General features: G+C 44.8%; 1 protein-coding gene across 4 annotated transcripts in view; it reads right to left on the bottom strand.

Moving 5' to 3' along the window:
* Positions 1-18,023, bottom strand: part of kat6b (K(lysine) acetyltransferase 6B) — a 34,129-nt gene extending 16,106 nt beyond the window's left edge. Inside the window, exons 1-7 of one of the 4 annotated variants that reach the window (XM_079491842.1) lie at positions 17,756-18,023; positions 14,283-15,180; positions 3,998-4,112; positions 2,767-2,882; positions 2,411-2,492; positions 1,357-1,486; positions 138-1,105 (exon numbers count right to left, since the gene is read on the bottom strand). In XM_079491842.1, coding sequence (XP_079347968.1) covers positions 138-1,105; positions 1,357-1,486; positions 2,411-2,492; positions 2,767-2,882; positions 3,998-4,112; positions 14,283-14,909 — 2,038 coding nt within the window. In that variant the 5' untranslated portion in view covers positions 14,910-15,180; positions 17,756-18,023. Of the gene's footprint in view, positions 1-137; positions 1,106-1,356; positions 1,487-2,410; positions 2,493-2,766; positions 2,883-3,997; positions 4,113-14,282; positions 15,181-16,193; positions 16,364-17,755 lie in introns of those variants that run through there. The other 3 variants (XM_079491840.1, XM_079491843.1, XM_079491841.1) reach the window with 3 other exon arrangements.
* Positions 18,024-21,636: the final 3,613 nt, after the last annotated feature.

Below are 21,636 nucleotides of genomic sequence, written 5' to 3'. Positions count from 1 at the left end.
ATTAGCTCGAATCTGGGAGTAAGAACACAAAAAAAAATTGCGATCGGCAAGCCTTGGGTTAAAAATTAAAAAAAGAAAAAAAAAAGATTACAACTGTGGAGACGCAGGTTTTGCTTGGAGCTCGGAGCCGTGCTTACCATGGTCGTGCTCTGGCTTAATTCGTCCGTCTGTCAAGAGTCCCTTTCCTGTCGAGGGGGGGGCTGCCTTCTGAGGGCTCACTCTATACCTCAGCCTGCCTAGCGTCCTGTGATTTCTAAGGAAGGGGTTACGTTTGAAATGGCTGGCCGCCTTAAAGGGATGTCCTCTGGGTCGCCCCGGCCCGGGAGATGTCGAGCGAGACAGTAACCTATTTTTATTAACATCTTTGCTTCCAAGGCGCTGGGGGCACATTTTGGACACGCAGGACGACGAGTCCTGCTTGCGGTGCGCACGCTTGGGCGGAGCGTAGCAAGGCAGGCCCTTTTTCCGCGATTGTCCCTGAGTGGTGAATATGTGGGAGAGTCCATCAAAGAGTCCCTTTAGCTGGTTGCTATTGCAGAGACTACTCAGGGAGGGAACACTAGACTGGCTGGAAGAGCTCTGGGGGGAGTTAGCAGAAGTAGAGCCGTTGGACACCTGCGAGGGGGGGCTAAGTCCCGGCAACGTGGGAGGGGGTGGAAGTGCACAGGGAGGGGCAGGGATGGCGGCGGCTAGCGCCTGAGCGTCTTCCGTATCGGAGGCGACCGACGGCGGACCCTTGGACTGTTTCGGCAGGTCGTCGTCCCCGGAGCACGGCTGCCCGGAGGAGGGCGACTCTAAGGAAACGGCTCGCGACCTACGGCCGACAGGGGAGGGGGTAAAGAATTTGGAAAGCCCGTCGATTAGCCCTTTGGTTTTCTTGTTAACGGCGAGTGTAGCTGGGGTGGTGGAGGAGGTGGGCGTGAGGGGGGGAGTGGAGGTGGGGGTGGTGGAGGTGGTGGTGTCAGCCAACACTCTGTCTCTGGCGTCCTTCACAGATGCAGCATGACCAGATGAAGGTGTGGAACAGACGGTAATCTTTTGACCCCTACCAGGTGACCCCCTTCCTCCAAGTGCTAGCATGGAGCCGCCATCGCCGCTTACACACCTGCGGAGAAGAAGGGGCGCGCGATTAATTCTGTCCCATGAGAAGGAAACGAGGAATTCAAATACACACACACATATATATATATATATATATATATATATATATATATATATATATATATTTCTTTATAAATAAAAAAATAAAAAAGTGGCAGAACTGCTGGCCACGACACTGGGAGGTTGTTCGTAATAAACATTCATTAATTATCATAAATAAGCCAAGTCATCATTTTTGATTGGTGGCAAGCTTACATTCTTTGTTTGAGCTTATTCCTGGGCCTTCCAATAGGCCTTGCATATCGTCGTTTGATTTCATCGGCCTTCCTGTGCAGCAATTTCTTCCCGTTCTCCTTCGGCCTGCAGACTTGGCAGATCCAGGTTCCTGGAGGGCGTCCAAGTTAACAGGAAGCATCGGTTAGGCGGGTTCATCAATTCCGAGGACATATATTCATTTGAGACATTTCCTTCTATACCACAGGCTGGCAAGAATACCTCCCACTCACAATGACAATCAATTACTCAGCACAAAAGGAAAATCCATAAGAAAAACATTGGGTCAATTCACTGTCCACTGAAATAGACTTCGTGTCAGCTTGTTTCGAGCAAAGCTATGTGACTTGTATGAATTGCCTGCCAAATGTTACTACACTGATTCTCAACCAGTGGGTCCACAGACCACTAGTGGCCCATGGGGGCTGGCAATATTATTTTATCAATTTGAAAATGATTTAAAATGTTTACAAATCTATATTTCACCCTTTGTTAAATGTATCAAAAATCCAAATAACATTTTAGGAACTCTTAGTGTGGGAAATAAGCTTGAAATGAAATAATGACGGGCGACCGAAAGTTCAGAACTCACTGCACTGTGAACTTCATCAGCAATGTTTGGTATGAGACACGGGCACACAACTTTGCTGCTTTAAAATCATGTGAAATATTGTTATTTCAATAAGGTAGAAAGAACGTTATATATGCTGTTGTATATATGTTGTTGGGAGGTGAGGATTGTTCGGAAATACGCTGGTGGTCCAGAGCTCAAAAGAGGTTGAAAACCACTGTCCTACTCTGTGTGCAATCATTACAAGCCTAGCTGTGGGGCCTGTACTGTAATCCTGAGATAGCAGACCTCCCTAGGGATACTGGAATAATTTGATATGCATGCAAAGCTCCTAATAAGCCATTGCTGCCTCATTGTGCTGAGTGACAGCCCCAAAAGGCCTTCTATAAAGAGAAAAAAAAAAAAGGGCTTTGAATTGACAGGAGGGAGGGAACACTCCGGAGTCAGACAGTGTAAACACCTCACCTTTTGGCATTCTTGAAAGTGGTGGGTCACAGCATTCCATGTGAAAGCCCCGATCACACGAATCACAGAACAGCATCTCATCCTGAAAGGGAAGAGCAGGCGAGTGTTGGGAATATCCCTGATGTATACATGCATACAACACCCTCTGTTTCATTGAATGTCTTTAGAGGGAAAAGAAAAGAAAAGACACCCAATTGTACACAAGAGAACCTTTACAAATCTGAGGAATAATCGACAACTCCTTCGGGACTCACACCGGGGGGGGGGCTCTGCCTTCAAGCAAACAGCAAACTTGGCAGCAGAAAATACAGAAAATAAAACACAACTTTTTTAAAAGAATACAATACAATACTTACTGCATTTTTGCCCTGTATTCGACAGGAGCTGCAGGTTTTGCATTCAATACACTGCCATCGTAATCTCTTCACATTTGAGGTTAGCTCAGGGGAGAACTTCAGACATGACGGATGCCCTTCAGGAGCAATTAAAAAGGCACATTAGCGATACACGTTCATAGCATCTCTTAAAGAGTACCACAGTCACAGAGAGAGCAGAGACAGACGGCCTTCCCGTTAGGTTCGCACATGAAGGTTAAATATTAACATATTGCATCATCAACAGCAGTAGGCCTGTGTGTCCGGGACACACACACACACACTCTTTTTTTGGGGGTTCCACAAGCTGTGTCTAAAAACAGTATGATCAAACATCTGAGCGGCTAATTACAGATAATTTGATCTTAATGAGGCAGAAACAGTAGCGGCACTCAGTCTAATGGAAGCCGATCCATGAAAGTCATGTAAAAGCTCGCCTTCTCCCTCACCCGGCTCCCTCTCATGGTTGTAAAACAGCTGTTTTACAGTGAGAGCACAATTTGTGTACACTACGAGCGGTTAATGAAAACCACCTCACCGCTACTTAGTCAAATTTGAGCTATAAAAATGTCACCGGGAGAACAATTCCTTACGGCATTTAAAAATAATTGTTCACAACACAAATGACTCCATAGGAGAGGTAATTTTACGGGGGGTTAGCAATTCTGTCTGGAACAAAAGGAACAGAGAGAGAAATGCCACAAATCTGTGGCTGCAAATGGTTGATCTTTGATCCACTCTGGGTGGTAGGATCCATAAGACCAATTGGATGAAATTGACGTGGGGGATTTTAACATTCTAAATAGCCACTTAGGTAGCATCTGCCTTTCTTTAGCCAATCGTAGATTGTGAGCAATTTGGGGGGGCCCCCTCCACTACTCAATTTCAACAATGTCCTTTCCATAAATCCCACAAGGAGAAAACTTTACACCCAAGAACAAAATAATATGCATCAAGGATATGGCATCTGGCCCAGCACCACGGAGAGTTGCTACTTCTATTCCCGAGGTGCAGTGCCACACTATGTTTAAACCGTACATTCACACATTCCAGTTTGACCTTGTACCGGGGCGGTTTAAGACCTCCTTTCCTGAGCCTCGCAAACATATTCCCAACCTTGTTTGGGCTGGAGTACATTGTTATGTAGAGGGCTGGGCTCAGGAGGACTTCCCTGTCATTGTATCTGGTGCAGCCATACTCCAGGCAAACTTACCACTGCTCCCACAGTCTGCACAGGACAGCAGCTCCTCCGGACGTTTGTCCCGATTTGACTCTTTTGTTCCCAGACAGAAAGTGAAACTGCATATCGGGATGGGGTCGACTCGTAACTGAGGCGGGAACACAAACAAAGAGGAAAACATTTTAGAAAACTGTCGACGGATCCTGGCCTGGTCTTGTACTGCTACGAGCAATGTCTGTTTTAGGCCACTGCGGTTGTCAGTGAACTGTGGTTTGGACTGGAGATCACTGCAGGCATGTTGGTGGTTGAGATACTGAAGCAGGAGACAGACAGCCCTAGGAACATAAGCCCAGTCAATGACAAGATGGTTTGACTCGAGTTCTCACACAGATTACAGATGAATAGTTAAACATGCCTCGTCCGTAGTGCGTAGCAGATCCTCCTTCTATCCATTACATCTGAATGGGGAAGTGATCTTAGTAATCATACTTTAACCCATTCAGGCCTGACGTCGAAATTTAAAAAAAAAAAGTTTTCTAAATCATGACAATTTTCGGAAAGATTTGAGGCACATTTTAACGATTTTTCAAAAATAGCAGACCTACAAGTTCATAGCGCGCCACTCGGTGGCGCGCTATGAGCTTGTAGATCTGCTATTTTTCAATAGCTAAATTATAACATAATGTTTAAAACGCTAACGCTAACGTGACATGGATGCGTTCCAGGTATCAATGGATTAAGGACTTAATCCAATTCTTAAAGCTCAGACTGCAGTTTGGAAGGATTAACCAGCACGTAATCAAATTACCTCCATAAGAAAACATGTTCTCGTTGTCAATGCACGGATTCACCCATAGTAGATCATCCGCTTCGTATCTCAAAACCAGCATCCGTTTAAAAGGTTTAAGAGTTAAGTTCAAAAGTAGTCAAAATATAAGCTCGGGGTTTAAATAGGATTTCCCCCATTGATCACTAGGAACCAAGAGAGGCAGGCTTTAGGAAAAACAGTAGGCAAGAATGTGCACTGGGTAATATACACCAATATACTAGCCCATCAAATCCCAGGCAATCTCCGACTGGAATCACCGTGAGACAGCGCTTCGTCTTAAGCAAATGGCTTTCATATGAAGCACCTCTAAACCTAATAAGAGGCCTCTTGAGGAGCATCAAGCAGAGCGGCCACCTCCTCCTCCAATAACGCCAGGAGGAAACAAACATTCACAGCGATTGAGAATGTGACCATAAATAAACCCACCTCATCATCATCGGTTTATGCACAGAGGACTCATCAATTGACCGGGGGGGGGGGGGGGGGGGGGGGGGGTGGAAAGCCACTCTGGGGAAAGCCCACATAATTAGTCTCCGGTTTCTACGAGGCAGATCAACATCCTGACTCACCGCAAACAAATGTTTGACCTCCGAATCTCTCCACTGGCCCTGACCGACCCCTGACCCGCGAGATGCAATCAGAGAGGTCCTTTGTTTTTACTCCGTCAAGCGGGGACGTGACAACAAGGGGGCCAACGTTTCAACCTGTCACACCGTCCCAAATCCCTGGTTCCCAACACTGGGTCGGGACCCATCTGTGGGTTGCTTGGACACATTGTTATGGGTCCCCTAATTTTTGGTTTCCTACACTTGGGTTTTAGTTATGATTATGAAGAAATAAATAAGAGAAAAATCTAAGAAATTCCATAAATTAGAAGAAAAGAGGTAGTGAAAATAGCCGATCTACAAGCTCACAACACATTGCGAATTTGCGAGCTTGTAGATCTGCTATTTTCACTAGTTTGGGTCCTGGGCTAAAAAGCCGCTGGTCCAAATAACCCCCCCCCACCCTTGTAGAAAACATACAGCCAAGGATACAGCGGGAATTTGGTCACTGTTCCCGGCGGTTGTATCAATTGATTGATACGGTGAGAGAACGAATGCAGTTTACTGCCACATCAATGATTACTCTATTTTCCAACCTGCTAGGTCAATATTTGAGAGTGGGTAGAAGCATTAGGAGCTGCGCTGTGAAATGCAGAGTGTTCGTTTAACCCGGGAGCTAAACGGTGTGTACAAATGGACCCTTTCGGGTCCATTTTGAACGGACACAGAGTTAAAAACGAACCCTCAGGAATGGATTTTACTGTGTGATTACTGCTCTTGCAGCCATGAATAGGTATACCGTCCGACATAAAAAACATTGCCTAAGTGCTGCTGTGATGGGAGTTGGGACCTGTTGGATTCAACACACATGTGCATCTCAAAATATGTTGATGTGATTTTCAACAATGACAATCCCTGCTTACTACTGGATTCCATCGCATTTGGAACCATTTCTGGAACCGAATTTGAATCACACTGCCAGAGCTGGTTTGTGGGCGTCTGCTATACAGTTATTATACCAGTGGCTCTCAAGTGTTTTAATTTCACTCTGAAAGAGTACAAATGTGTTTTCCAGGGCTGTATACCTGAATCAAACTCTGGCTCCCTCTCTCTCTCTCTCTGCTGATCTGGCTGTGAGTGCATAAGCCAATCTGGGTTTTTTTTTGCTCTTGATTGCACACCATTTGATTTAATTGCCGATATAATCCAAATCCAATTGCAAATTTGACATGAAAGACCAAATTGAGATTAATTCAAATATGTCCAATAATGCTGCACTGAGGCAGCAGAATAATACAGGGCCCCCTCACTGTTATGGTTACGATATTGCAGTGGAGTCATTCCGATAACCGATAGAAGTATCGGAAAAGCTGCCGATACTACCTAAAACGCTGGCTTCGGTATATCAGTAATATGCCATTCCGATGAAATTTATTTGGGATACATCACTGAGGATACGTCCCAGGTGCATCCATGCAATGTTTTTTTAGTTCTAGTTATTCTATTTATAGTGACTCATAGGAATAGACTACGTGACAACCAGGAATAGTCTGGTGACCACCGGAGAGACGGGTGAGAGCCGGAATGTAGACGGCACCCGGGAGCAGTATGGGTTGGCACCCCAGCCTGTGTCTGCCATGAGGAGGAAACCCAACAAACCCTCAGTGAGGCCTTTATGAGGGCCAATCAAGCCGCAAGCGGCGCCTGCAGGACCACCATTGCTCAGGTGGAGCCTGCGGAACCATTGCGGCTGAGAATCCACCACTCCTGAATGTGTCTGGCGCTGGGACTCTGGTGCAACGCACAGGTCCTGGACCTGGTGAGAGCAGGAATTGGTGAGGCGTAGGAGGGGCCCGGACAGGAGTAAAACCACAGAGCCTAGTCCTTCCACGCGCCAGAAACGTACCTCCCAGTCCCGGCAGAGTAGTTCCGGAGTAGTTCCAACGGATTGTGGGCCGCCTGAGTGAGGGGTATGATGTTTCGACAGACCCGAAACCCCAATGACCTTGGGATACATCACTGAGGATACGTCCCAGGTGCATCCATGCGATGTATTTTAGTTCTATCACATGATTACACGTCATTTAAAGTCAATTATTTTGTTGCACTACCGTTTTATACCCTTACTGTACCTTTTACATTATTGTTTTATTACCTTGTAGCGACAACTATTAATGGAATTCTTATTTATTCCTAGATGTGGTGGTTCTCAAACATTTTACATTTCAAGGACCCCCATAACAGTCTGTCTCTCTCTCTCTCTCTCGGCCTTGTGTGCTCCCTGTGACGTCAAGCGACTCTTGTGGCAGCCAAGTCTATGGACTTTTTACTATGGCGAATTGTGCGTGCCCCCTCCGTGACGCCATATTGTGCGTAGGATTGGGTACTCGGTTCCAAGTAGGAACCGATAACAACATGGTGACTAACAGGTACCCATACAAATATCGGTTCCTAGACACGCAGTTACACTCAGCCGTTGGCGCCCTGCTACCAGGGCTCTGCAAAAAAACAGCGTTTCTGATTCTGACTTGATTTGCGGGATATTGTTCTGTTTGTGTGGGACAGTCATGCAGGACAGAGGTTCTAATTTCGCGACTGGGTGGTCACCATAGACACACTGGGACTCGCCAGTCAACCCCAGCAGCAAGTGCTACTAGTAGCAACATTAGCACCTGTCTGTCTGTCTACTAGGGAAGTCCTGTCCACACGGCGTCAGTTTATCTCGCTGTGTGTGTGTGTGTGTGTGTGTGCACGCATGCACGCGCGCGTGTGCGCGCGCTCGCTCAAGTAAATACCGTAAATAAATAAAACGTTTGATACTAGAAAACGTATAGGCCTACATGTAAATACAGAATACATATTAAAAAAAAGAAAACATGCAGCGCACTGTATTATACACTAATGGCTCAACTGTTGAAAAAATTAGATGATGTTACTCTATTCATTACATGTCTTAAATATTGACTAAGGCTTAAAAAAATGTTGTTAAATAAACATTTGACCTCAGTTATTTTATACCATTTTGGAACCGAAATAGGGAACCGGAATCGATAAACAGAACCGGAATCGGTATCGGACACATACAAATCACACCCTTGTGAAGTGAGGGGTGCTCTTATCATTCATACATCATCTCATTCTGGCCAATCACAATTTGCGTCCTCACTTTTATCTTGTACTTTGCTCAGCCAATAAAGTCATCGCTATGGGATGATCAGCCAATCACAAGCCAATGTTTTACACAAACCCGGAAAGCTGGGCATAGGAGGGGCTAGCGGCGCCCCTCAAAAATGCTAACAAGGCCCCCTCACTTCACACAAGTGTGATTTTTGAGGGGCCCCTTCAACATCTGGCTTTCAGACAGGACGTTTGCCTTATTCATGCGGCCCTCAAATTAAAACAAATCACACTTGTGTGAAGTGAGGGGCGCTCTTATCATCATACATCATCACATTCCGTGCTCAACCAATCAAATCATCACATTCCGTGGTACACACACACACACACACACAAAGTGTCTGTGTGCGCCCCTCAAAAAACAGGCCCCCACTCGTGACGTCATGATGGCAACCAGAGCCTTTGAAGGAGTTACGAGAATCTCCGTTCACTTCATGGGGCCAGTCCAATGGCGGCTCCGTGCGGCTATCAGGGTGGCCATGGGGAGCAGAATAGTTACAAAGTCCTGGACAGAATGCACTGGACTCAGGCAACAGCCATACACGTCCAAAAACAGTTAATAAAACTCCACACTCTTATGCCATCCGCGCGTTTGAACGTTTAACAGTCATACTGTACTTAGGCCTCCCGTATACGGGCCCCGACGACAAGGGGACCGGCCACCATGTTGGAACGGTCGAGAACCAAAAGTAATGAAAATCCGTGCTCCATAGAATCCCATACTGGCTGCGATCTTCAGCATGGTTTATCTCGGAATTGACCCTCAGATTTGGTGACATGAGAAAAAGTATGAATTTAGGATGCCACTAAAAGGCTGCCGCAAAGCTCCGGTTAGCATGTTGTGATCTGTTATGCTAGTCGATCCCCCGATGTAGCTACAGACAGGTCGTGCTCTTACTTCCGGATTTAAAATGGCCGGTCAAGGACCCGCAAAATGATGTAGTTTTTGCCTGGAAAAGGTCTACTGAGGTGCCTGAAAACATGCCGGCACGAAAAGTAATGATCTTAAATCCCTTTATTTTAGATCATTTTTTAGAAATAGTACAACATAAATATTACAGAGACTTTAGTTGTCACTGTACAATACATTAAACAGTTGTCACGTTGCACATGCCTAAAATTACTGATATCTGCTCCGCTCTCATCATTTAAAACTCCACCTTGTCACTCTCCAGCACTGCATGACCTGCACTTGAGCGCTGTTTTCTGCCCCCTCAATGAGGCTGCACTCTCATCGACCAGAGGTTCCCAAACACTGGTACGCGAGACATGTCCCACTGGTACGCGTGATGGCAATCCCAAGTTTTCTCGACCGTGAATCTATAACCGTGCATCACCAGGATCAATGATATCTGCGGGTGTCCGGTGACACGACACAGACTTGCCCTCCCAAAATGTAATTCCAAGAAACACCACTGGTCATGTGGCAGCCACAGTGGGTGCCGCTCACTTCACACAAGTGTGATTTAAAATTACACAATGGCAGTGGTATCGGATCGGTACTCTGTATGGACCTATACGCAAGCTATGGCTATCGGAACCGGTATTGGGAAGGCCGAAGAAATGCTAACCGGTACATCTCTATTCTGCAGGAGATGAAGCGGTTCAGCTCACTGCCAGACAGACTCTTGATCTGGGATTTATTGACCCAAGGCACTGTGGGAATTCCTACTAGGAGAAATGTGTCACTGCGGATTGCCATTCATCAAGTTGTGTGCTTGTACCTCATATTTGTATGTCATATTTAATACGACAAGAATGAACTGAACTCACCAGAGAGAATATTGCTGTGAGCCAACCTACACCACGTACAGTTAACAGATACAAAAGAACTAATTCTGTGCAGAGAGTTTGAACAGAAGCTGAAATTGCTGCTAGCAAGTGCTGTGCGTGCACAGTACAGATTAAATGCTCACGGTTGATAGGCACATTTTTATAATATAGGTCTAGATGACAGTGATGTCTAATCCAAAAAGTCCACAAGGGGATTTCCTTCCACCAGGGGGTAAATTAGTCTGAACTGGTGATTAAATTGCTGGAAATATGAATTGAAAACGTTAAAAGTATTGATGGGCAATTGGGCACAGTAAAATCCTCAATGTTATTTAACTCAGAGAGTGAGAAAACGTCCCCAAATGGATCCTTTTTTTTTTTTTACACACACTCTGGGATAAATTAACAGAGGATGTCACTGTGGTATGAGTATCCATCTTTCCCCACCTCCCCCCAAAAAAGTTACGTTCGTTAAAGTGAAACAAACACAGCTGAGATGTTACTGATTCACTTAGAGAATTCCAAATGAAGGACATTACAGGAAATTACACTCTGCCTGAAAGGAGCAGACTGTCCTGAGTGAGGGGGTGGGGTCCTGTTCAGTTAGAACACTGCTGTTAGAGAACGCATGGAGAGAGAGAGCAAGTGAGAGAGAGAGAGAGAGAGAGAGAGAGAGAGAGAGAGAGAGAGAGAGAGAGAGAGAGAGAGAGAGAGAGAGCGCATGTGAGAGAGAGCAAGTGAGAGAGCAAGAGCAAGTGAGAGAGAGAGAGAGATGAAGTGGTTGCATAACACAGGCAAGGAAGGAAAAAAAACTCATTCCTTGCCTTTGTTCCTGCCAGACTCTCTTCAGAATCTAATAAACTCTGTACCAAGACAGCACCCCACCAAACCCCTACCCCCCTGCAAAGTATGTCTAATTCTCGACACACACACACAAGTTTATGCTCTGAGAACCGCGTGAAGAAGACATGAGACGTCTCATCCTCCGAGGTCAACCGCAGACCTGAACTAGGCTTGGTGACGTCATCAAGCAGAGTGCAAAAAAGAAAATCAAAAAAATCAAAACATTTGCACCGAATGGAAACATTGGGGCCTCTGCTGCTTCAGTGCTGAGAACCATTGCAGGAGGACACTGCGTCTCTACTGCACTTCTCAGTTTCAGTGTTGGTCCTGACCGCAGGACACAGTCACAGTTGTGGCTGCAGTGTCAAGGTGTCATTTCCTGATTATTCACAGTGAAACCGGAGGGTTTGTCGAGCGACGGCTGATCTGTACCGCTCTGTACGCACCCACAGCGTTTTTCAGATGCATCATTTATTTCCAAACACCAAAACTATTAGGCGACCACGCTTTTACCTCCACAATCTACAAAAGATTTAACAACAAAACAAGCTAGTGTCTGTTCGACACGTGATTTATACTTAAGTTACACGCCAGTGTCGCAAACCGAAAATAGAAGATCTACAAGCTCACAACACGTCGCAGCACAACGCGCTGTATGTGGGGCTTGTATACACACCATTTTTGGTGTGCGAGATCATGGTCGGGAACCAAGTATATAATTCAGGCAGCATGTTCTCTCCAAGTCACATTTTAAGGCCACAGGGGGAAGATTCTTGCCCCACAACACTTCCCCTGCACACTTAATAGTAGCCTTCAAATTGTCAAGCCAAGTACAAAACTGCCGTCATTGTGGAGATGATTACCGTGGAGTACCGGTGATGGAGACACAATCTCTGCAAAGCAAAATGCTCTTTAAGTACAAATGTCAGCAGAAAACAATGCAGATGAAGTTTCTTGCCACTTTCTTTTCTCCCCCCTCTCTGGCATCTGAGTCACAGGCAGCATAAGTGTGTATGTGGCCTCAACTGAAGATCTAGGCCTGGGTATTGACACCTTAATGATACATAATATGCCAATACAGAGAGTCACAATGTGATACGTATCATGATACGATACGATTATTGATACAATGCATACAACCAAACTACAGCAAGTTAAGCCAAAGAAATCGTCCCAATGTGGGCTTTGAGAGTGGCAGGGGGCTAGCTTTAGTTTCACTACCATCTCTCTGCTCTCCTCTTCCTGGGACTTACCAGTGTGTGTGTGTGCGCGTGCGAGTGGGTGCGTGCGTGTGTATATATATATCTATCTATATATCGATCGATGGAGGCAGCCTTTACTGATATCCTGATAGTCGATATTTTGAACTAGCTTAAATGTTAGAATAGACCGTTTAGGGATTTTTGGGTCAATGTTTGTAAACTCAGGATTAAATTAACCTGCAGCAGGTGTTTGCACTGCGTGCGTAGTAGTAGGCATGTAGCCTAAACTGACTGCAACCCATCTTCTGCTTGACTTCTGGCCTATTTCGGACTCATTATCAATACATGAAACTACAGTAGTGGAAAAAACAGCTGCAGTAACATGATGAGGAGACCCGGTAATGTGGATATGAGAATGCAGAGTGCCATCACCAAACATGACGACGTAAACTGCGTAAGTGCAAAATTGCCACCATGTGAATATAGCCAATGGGCTCTATGCACATAGAATAACTCTTCCTACTTCCTCTAATAGGCTCTATGCACACATAATAACTCTTCCTACTTCCTCTAATAGGCTATATGCACACAGAATAACTCTTCCTACTTCCTCTAATAGACTCTATGCACACATAATAACTCTTCCTACTTCCTCTAATAGGCTATATGGACACAGAATAACTCTTCCTACTTCCTCTAATAGACTCTATGCACACAGAATAACTCTTCCTACTTCCTCCAATAGGCTCTATGCACACAGAATAACTCTTCCTACTTCCTCCAATAGGCTCTATGCACACAGAATAACTCTTCCTACTTCCTCCAATAGGCTCTATGCACACAGAATAACTCTTCCTACTTCCGGGCCGCTTTTTGCTAGGTGTTACCGATGATACCAATTTATGGCTCTGTTCCATTTAGTGGGCAGTGGTTCTCAAACTTTATTTTCAAGGACCCCCATAACTCTTAAGATTGCACAAATGGAACCAAATGGGACCTGTACACACCCATACGGGGCCATTTGGAACCCACTCAAGGACACTTTGAGACCCACTGGTGTAGCAGAGTGTTTCCAGTGAGCCAACATGCACCATAGCAGCACCCTGACTCTGTTTGACCAGAATGGAACAGAGCCTTCACCTGTGAAGTAGGGAAGGGGCTCACGTTGTTTCCAAAACGGTGTTGTGTGCATATAGCCCAGGGGATTTCAACCCTGTTTGTATCAAGGCCCATTATTTAGTCAGCATTTGAGCCACGGACCACCACTTGATGAGATTTTGCCTCTCGGACCCAAAACGTTGAATATTTTCTTGTCGTTGGATAACATTTTGTCAATTAGCCCTTCACTAAATCCCACCCCAAAAAGCAATTGTCCAATGCCAATCCAAATAGTTTAGCAACGGTTGCTATGCAGGTCAAGCTTTCTTCACTGCTAACGTGCCTATTGGACAAGGATGGGTTGGGGAGGGACTTAGTGAAGGGCTAATTCCATGCTGTATTGATGTTGGTACCATTAGGAGAGATTAGGTAATGCAGAAGTTTAACAATAATTGAACTCTTGAGAGTGTAAAATGAGACCAGTCTCATTTTACACTAGAGTGTAAGAGAGTGTTTACACTTAGAGTTAAAGATCTCTAAGGGTCCATTTGGTGGCCCGGACGGTTAGCTCAACCGTCTGGGCACCTAGGCTGCTGCGCCAGCCTCACGGCGTGTCGCGGGTTCGACTCCCGACGGCCTTTGCCGCGTGTCTTCCCCCTCCCCCCCCCCCCCATCTCTCTCCTTATTTCCTGTCAGTCCATTTGGTTACCAACTCTCCATCATTTAGCTGGGGACCACGTGGATCACCCTCAGGGACCACTGGTGGTCCCCGGACCACTGGTTGAAAACCACTGATATAGCCCATTGCCACCATGTGAATATAGTCACGTTAATTCAACTGTGAAGTCTACCTGGTCTCTCTCGTGGGGTAGCAGCGTCACAGACGACAGGACCAACGGGGAAGCACTTGGACACCTAGAGCACCTTCCCTCCATACTTCCATGGTTGAGCTTGTACCGAGGGCCGTTCTTTAGCAGCCGGCCGTTGTTCACGGACCGCTTGGCGGCGAGCCGCAACCTCTGCCGAAAGGCAGGGTTCTCCACGACGTCCGAGAGGTCCACCTGGTTCCTCAGGTACCTCTCGATGTTCTTCAGCGACGAGCCGTGGTTGTCGTCCAGGCCCTCGATGGCCCTTTTTAGGAGTTTATTCCAATCGATATGGCGCAGATCGCTTGAATTCCACATAGATCCCTTCGATGATGGCACACTAGGCAGGTTAGCGGGCGGGAGCGAACCTCCGCACCTCCCCGGATTCCCCGGGTCTTTGTACGACGCGCTCCCCTTGTTGGAGACTTTGAGAATAGAGCCATCGTGAACGCTTAATTCCAACTGTTCCAGGACGGTCCTCTTGTCCAGGCCATGTGACGTGGACACGGCATGGCAGATCCTCTCCTCCGAGGGCCTCTGCTTTTGCCTCTTGATCTTCTGTATTGCTTCGAGAATCCACTCCGTGTACAGAGGGTTTGCAAGTTTTACCATGGTTGAACAATTAGACTCACGAAAAGGTGATCCATACAGATTCTCCTTTTCTGTTGTTGTTGAACAAGAGGTACATCCACATCTTCGGCGACGAGGTCAAAAAGTTATGTTCCAACCCTGCGTTCCAGCGAGGAGCTCTCTCTCTCTCTCTCTCTTCGATCCTGGCCAGCTAGGTCACATATGGAGCTTCACAAAACCGCAGCACTGGTAAAATCCACAACGATAGTCACCAAATCACCTGGAGCATGATTTATTCAGGTTCCAAATTTACCTACAAAAAAAAGGGGAGAAAAAGGAAAGAAAACGGTCAAAGAAATAAACACATGTCCACATGTTTTCACTTAGCCAGTGTTGTTGTGCACATCAGAAGTAAACAGTAACAGTACTAGTACTGGCTGGGTGGGTGTTTATCTTAATAATTTGTGATCCTGGATTGATTCTGCTCTGCTGTGATTCCTTAAACTAGCCTAGAAGTGCATATGGGTGGCTAACCTAATGGATGGAATCCAGTGCTTTGTTTTGATTAGGCCCAAACATGAGAAACAGATGGATAGAAGCAGATGCAGGTGTAGTAGACTTGGGTGCTATTAAAAGGAAATTAGAGTGACTTAATCCATAGTCGGATACCAGGCATAATCCACCCACAGACTAAACATGCCTGACGTGACGTCTTATTTCGAATACAATGTTTTGTGAAAGAAGTAGGCTACTACTAGTACCAACTGTGACAGTTAACTGGGTACTTTAAGAGCGTTGTAACACTGTAAACTGTCTTTTAGGAGCATAATCACTGTAAATGGTCTTTTAGTAGCATGATCCACAAGATGAGTGGTCTTAGTTTGCACACGTAACAGCATGATCTTAAAATGTAACATCATTCGCAACAACACATGAGCTAATGTCACCGTCAGGTAAATCTCTCATAGATAGGCTTATGTTGTTTTAAGATTTATACATCGTCTAAAAATACAACAACAGACAGACATTGATCGGGCTATAATAATAATAATAAAGTTTAGAGTTGTTAGTTTAGCGGGCGACTTGTCTTTGACAGCTCGGGGGTCTGCTATAGTAATGACAACATGATCAGCGCCACGGCGCTAATGACAGCTGCATATTACGATCAATGCTCACTTTTCTGACAGCTGCCGAAGAGGCATGTTTATGTCCTGTACTAGTGACACTGTCGACACGAACCCTTCTCCGCCTCAACGGCGGACACCGCGACCAACCGACCAACCAAGCAGCAAATACATCAACAACTAAAACTACGGAGCTACCGACCTATAGAGTTGTTGAATAATCCGTTGAGTTGCCACAGGACAGGATCAATGACACAATGTTGCACGGTCGGTCACAGTCAGTGCAACATTGCAACGGAGTGAGTGTTACTGATGTCACCTAAACACAGTCGCCATTTTGTTACAATGTTGCAGTTTACATGAAATCCGACATGACGCTGATTACAATCCAATGGAGTCTCATTAAACCGTACCTCTGCGCTAATGTGCCCTCCCCCCAGCAACTTCAATATTGGCTGTAAAAGACCAGATCCGATCGCTGGTTTGATGGAGCACATGTCAATCTCTAGGCATGAGCATCACGCACTCTGGAAGGCACCGCACTGGCTGGCTGCGAGATCTGTCACTTCAACTCCATCGACCCGCCCTCTTAAGGTGCCTCGGTATAATGAATTGATATCATTTACCTTTTTATCGCTGCTCTCTCTGGATGTTTGGACTCGCGTGCACGCACGGCGCGCAACGCCCCGGGGGGGACTATTACCAAGTTATTATGGAACATAACTATGGTGGAATTCGTTAGTGTAATAGCACTTGCTTGATTTCTTTGGGAAAAGCCACCGATCTTGCGTTTGGGCAAGGCGTTATTGACGCCAGCCCACCTTTACTAGGAGAATTCCTCCTTGAAACAGTTGGTTACACTTGAAAGTGATTCGGATCGTTTTAGACTTTAATTGGTTGTTTGTTAAATCCATCATTTTGTTTGCATAAAACCCTGCAAAAAGGCTGGTACCGCTGATTTAAAGCAGCGGCACGTTATTTCCAATTTACCACCCCACATTCACAAGCACAATTTATTTCTACTACTACTACTGTCAAATCATAATGTGAATAAGCTTTCTTCTCGATCGTAGCATTCCCGTTGTAGCCTATTTGCCACCATGCAGTCCAGCACCGCTGAGACTAGCGGTTCTACACTTCAGCATGTTAACATTTATATACACGCTAGTCGCTACAGCACCACCCGGGATAAAATGGCACGATACAAAAAAGACACCTTGCCTCTGTAGTAGAGTAGTGTTAAGAAAAAGTGGGCTCTCTTTCTGCACACTGACTCAATGCTTGCAGAAACGATCATTCAAAACCCATTGGAATTGGTAAAAAAAAGGCAATGCAATAATAAGAATGATGACATGACCCCCACCCCCCGATCTATCAGCATTAATAACTACCAAATATGTCCGATGAGAAAATAATGAACACCGGAGGGGAAAATGGGGACATGATCAGACTATAGGGGGGGAAAGAAGTTCCATGACTATTTGGGGAGAGTAGCCTTCTCCCCGTGTCCCTCAATAATGCATCGCTACAGTTTTCTTGCTCTATATTTCTCAGCTCGGATCCATGATTCTCGTTTTGCAGATTCGATTAGGAAACATCGTTTGCATTAAGATGTAGTGCTGTGTACGTGCGTGCCGCTGCCGTGGGCGATGATGATCGAGGAGGCAAAACAAATTACGCAAGTTTCACATGCAAGGATGAACATGGAACTAGTAAGTGTTGGAGAGAAGAGGGAGAGAGCGAGAAAAAAAAGGCACACGCTACCGTAAATATTTGCTGGTTTAGTTTCTTTCTTTTCTTTTTTTTACCTCTTCAAGTTTTTTTTCCCCCCGCGGATACTCCTTCTTCATTATTTAGGTTGATGATTGAAACACGTCGACGATCATTGAACACATATCCATTCCGATTTGGGTTTTGTATTTGATCCCTAAAAAAACGAAACGCTGAAAGCTCTCTACGCCGGAGACAGAGGGGACCTGATAACAACTAATTGAAAGGTTAATCTACATAGCAGCCTGTGACAAAGTGGTACCCTCCCCCTTCTTCTTCTTCTTCTCTTCACTGTAGACATCCCTACTTCACTGGAGCGGAGAGGACCGTCGCCCCTTTTAGTGCGCTTTTTACAATCATCATACTGTCAATTTCACTTTTTCCTTTCTCCCCCTCAAATGATCAACATATCAACATGTCCCAATGGTCAACTTGGAAATGACACCGGTTATTTTTTTTTCCTATTTATTTTTTTCGTTTGCACTTTATGCTGTGAATATATATATCATGGCTAGTGGTTATCTTATAAAATTGCACTCATTTTAATGTGATAACCCGATAACCCTATAATGTGTAAACTATAGCCTACAGTGACATTTCTTGGATCCATGGATAAGGATTACATATACTTTCAGTATAGCCACGAGTTAAAACTCCTACTGTGGTCATATATAATTTAATTGGATCCCCCCTACAAGTTGTTGTGGACACATACATAATGTTTTTATTCAGACTTAATCATCCATGTAGTGAAGTCTATTTTGTCAGTCAAACATGATTTGTTGTGGCAGTAGGTAATGTAAATATACAACTCGTATCATTCACCTATGAGTCATAGCCTATCATCTAGTAATAACACCATGGTAACTCATTGAGCATGCAAGAAAGAAAAGGGTAGTTTTCACTGACTGAGGAAGCTATAAACCTATGTATTTTTCATGACGTCAAGCATAAGTACCTTTAATGCTCATTTTACATGCACCAATAGGCTATAGTGTGTAATCTGAGACAGCTTCCTGTATAGGATTATTATGAACCCGGAGCCAACTTCGAACAAATCATGTAAGCTACACAATTATGCACAAAAGAAAAACATCCAACACATTTTAAGTATATAATGACATGTAATAAATATGCATTTCTGCCAACTACAAGAGATGCGTCAATTAATTTAACATAAATTGCCATTTTGTACAGTTTATTGCTGTACGTCACAGATGTGATATACTCTGCCTGCACATTACCTTTGGTGACCTCGTTTTTCCACCTGGCTTTGTCCCCACGTTAACCGTTTCTTCTTGGGACGGTATTTTTTCCTACAGTACTATGCAGGTATAACTTAATTTCTTCCACTCTATTATTTGCGTTTAGTGACAAATGATCCGATCAAGTCTTCTTTAACATCTGATGAATTACATCATAAGTAAATCAGTATAGGGGCACGACCTGAGTAAAATATTGTGATGAGACGTGGCGTGGATGGATGTACCATGTATATGTTGGGAGGCGATGACCAGACAAGCTTATATATCCCATTTTGGGTGGGAACCCCTTTTGGTGTTAGCATTATGTTATGCTTTAGCTATTCAAAAATAGCAGATCTACAAGCTCATAGCGCGCCACCGAGTGGCGCGCTACAAGCTTGTAGGTCTGCTATTTTTGAAAAATCCAAGAACGACTGACATAGAAACATAGCTTTTTCAGAAAACTGTCAGGATGTAGAAGACATTTTTAGAATCCGATCTCAGGTCAAAATGGTATATGCATATAATGAATACCACCCTGGACCCCAGCAGGTCCTCCTAGTGCCTGCTGCATGGGTCCAGGCAGGGATAATTTGAATTGGAGCATGTGCCATCGCCGGTCTGCCCATCCCCCTATACGCTATCAATGCCAAGTGCCACACTGGCGTTCGCAAACACTGCTGCCCATCTGTGGGGCAAAAAAAAAAACACTGGCCGCCGGGTCCCTAGTTACTCCCTTGTCTGCGTTGAAAAGAAGAAATGGCTGGTCATGAACCCATATGATGCCAGACAGACACACCACAGCAGATATACCCACCCAGTCATCACAATTGTTATGTGTGAATGGGTGAATGTAATGCACAATCTATGTAAAGCGCCTTGGATAAAGGCACTATATAAATGCACCATTTACCATTTACCATGGCACTGTATGTTATAATGTTGATACTACTCAGTCAATCACAATACTGTGTAAATGTTCATTTACCTCTGGGTGTAAAAAAAAAATGGAACCGCCAAGGTCCATTTATAGGATCCATATTCTACAGCTCCATTCTGGTCCATTTTTACACTGAGGACGTCCCTTACATTGCAGTTACTTTTTGAGATAAAATGTTTTCAAAGAGTGCCGTTTGGACTCTCGCTTGCGGTTTTATAGCAGTCGTGCTTGTACGAAATGTGTGAAGTTTATTGTTTTATTTTCCCACCTCCTCTTGCGAGCTTACAAGGAGAAAAGTGTGAAAAGTATGTGTTGTAGGCAGCTTCCTTATTGTGGTGAGCGTTCTCATTACTTAATCATGGCTCCCTCTCTTTTTGTTTGTGTTTTACCATCTGTCATCTTGAGAAGCAAATGAACCAGCTGCCACAGAGTGTGATCTTGCCCAATCAGAAATGTGGTCCTTTTCAAAGCGCATCTGTGTGAAAACCTTAAAAAACGCTGATGAAAAAAAGAGTGTCTCAAAGTTGTTAATAACATTTTGGCTGGAGAATGTTTTCACCTAGATGCCCCTTATTAGCATAAACGCATAAACCATTCCTCATTACCGGAAAACGGAGCCCTTGTGCGGGGAGCGTGCAAATGGGATTCTTTCTTGACATTTTAGCAATGGTCATAAAACAAGGGGAGAAAAATATGATGAAACAGGTTGATTTGTGGGGAGACACAAGACTGATCACCTTCAAACACATTTGTTTCCCCCCCTCCCAAAATGGACAAGGATTGTTTTTTTTGCTCAAACCACGTTTGTTGGCCAGTGGCCAGTGCTCCGAGTTGGGTAAAGTTACCCAAAACACAAGTCTGACCATGCAGTGCCTCAGTGGGAGCTAGGGGGAGGGGCAGGATCTCCAAACAACCCCCAGTCACAGCAGCACAGCTGGGTACCAAGGAGCAGCCTAATGTGCAGGTCCCTAATAATCACCATGAAGAGGACCTCTAATCCCCTCGACTGAGGAAAAATGACCTCCTGTTGCCATGCAATGGAGAACCAGGGTCTGTCTACTCTGTGTGTTTCCAGTTAGATGTCCCGGCGGAACCAAGACACTGAACCTTACCGGCACTGGGCAGTGGTGGGAAACGGTAGCGAATACCAGAATGTAGTACAAATCCTGTATTAAACATTTTACTTTGAGTAAAAGTATTGGCATCAAAATGTTTATAGTACCAACGTAAAAGCCCAAAAAGTTAAAACATTTCGAAAAAATAAAAAATAAATAAAATAAATTACAAGCTCACAAAGCGGTTGCGATGCAACGCGTTGTGATGCGGAAAAATGTAAATACTCAGGTAAAGTAAAAGCACCTAAAAATGTACTCAAGTGCAGTATTTGAATGATGTTACTTTCCACCACTGACCCTGGTACACTAATGGTTACTGGGGGTCCATGCATGGTGTGAGCAGGACCCCCAAAATGATTGGCATGATGAACAGTAGCCTTTCCTTGGTGAAATACTACTAATGGGTAGCAAAAAAACACAAACGTTGTTTGTTCATTTGCAACATTGCTTTTAAGACTGGTTTTCCATGTTTTTCAATGGACTGGGGGAATATGGACAGATGGTGCTTCTTCCCTTGCAAAGTTTTAACATTCTCGCAGACAACTTGGGAGACAAACTGCATATGTTGGCATGATG

Source organism: Electrona antarctica (assembly GCF_951216825.1).
Source record: "Electrona antarctica genome assembly, chromosome: 22".
NCBI classification, from domain to species: domain Eukaryota; kingdom Metazoa; phylum Chordata; class Actinopteri; order Myctophiformes; family Myctophidae; genus Electrona; species Electrona antarctica.
The sequence above is the reverse complement of the archived record's forward strand: the minus strand, read 5'-3'. Positions and strand labels throughout refer to the sequence as shown.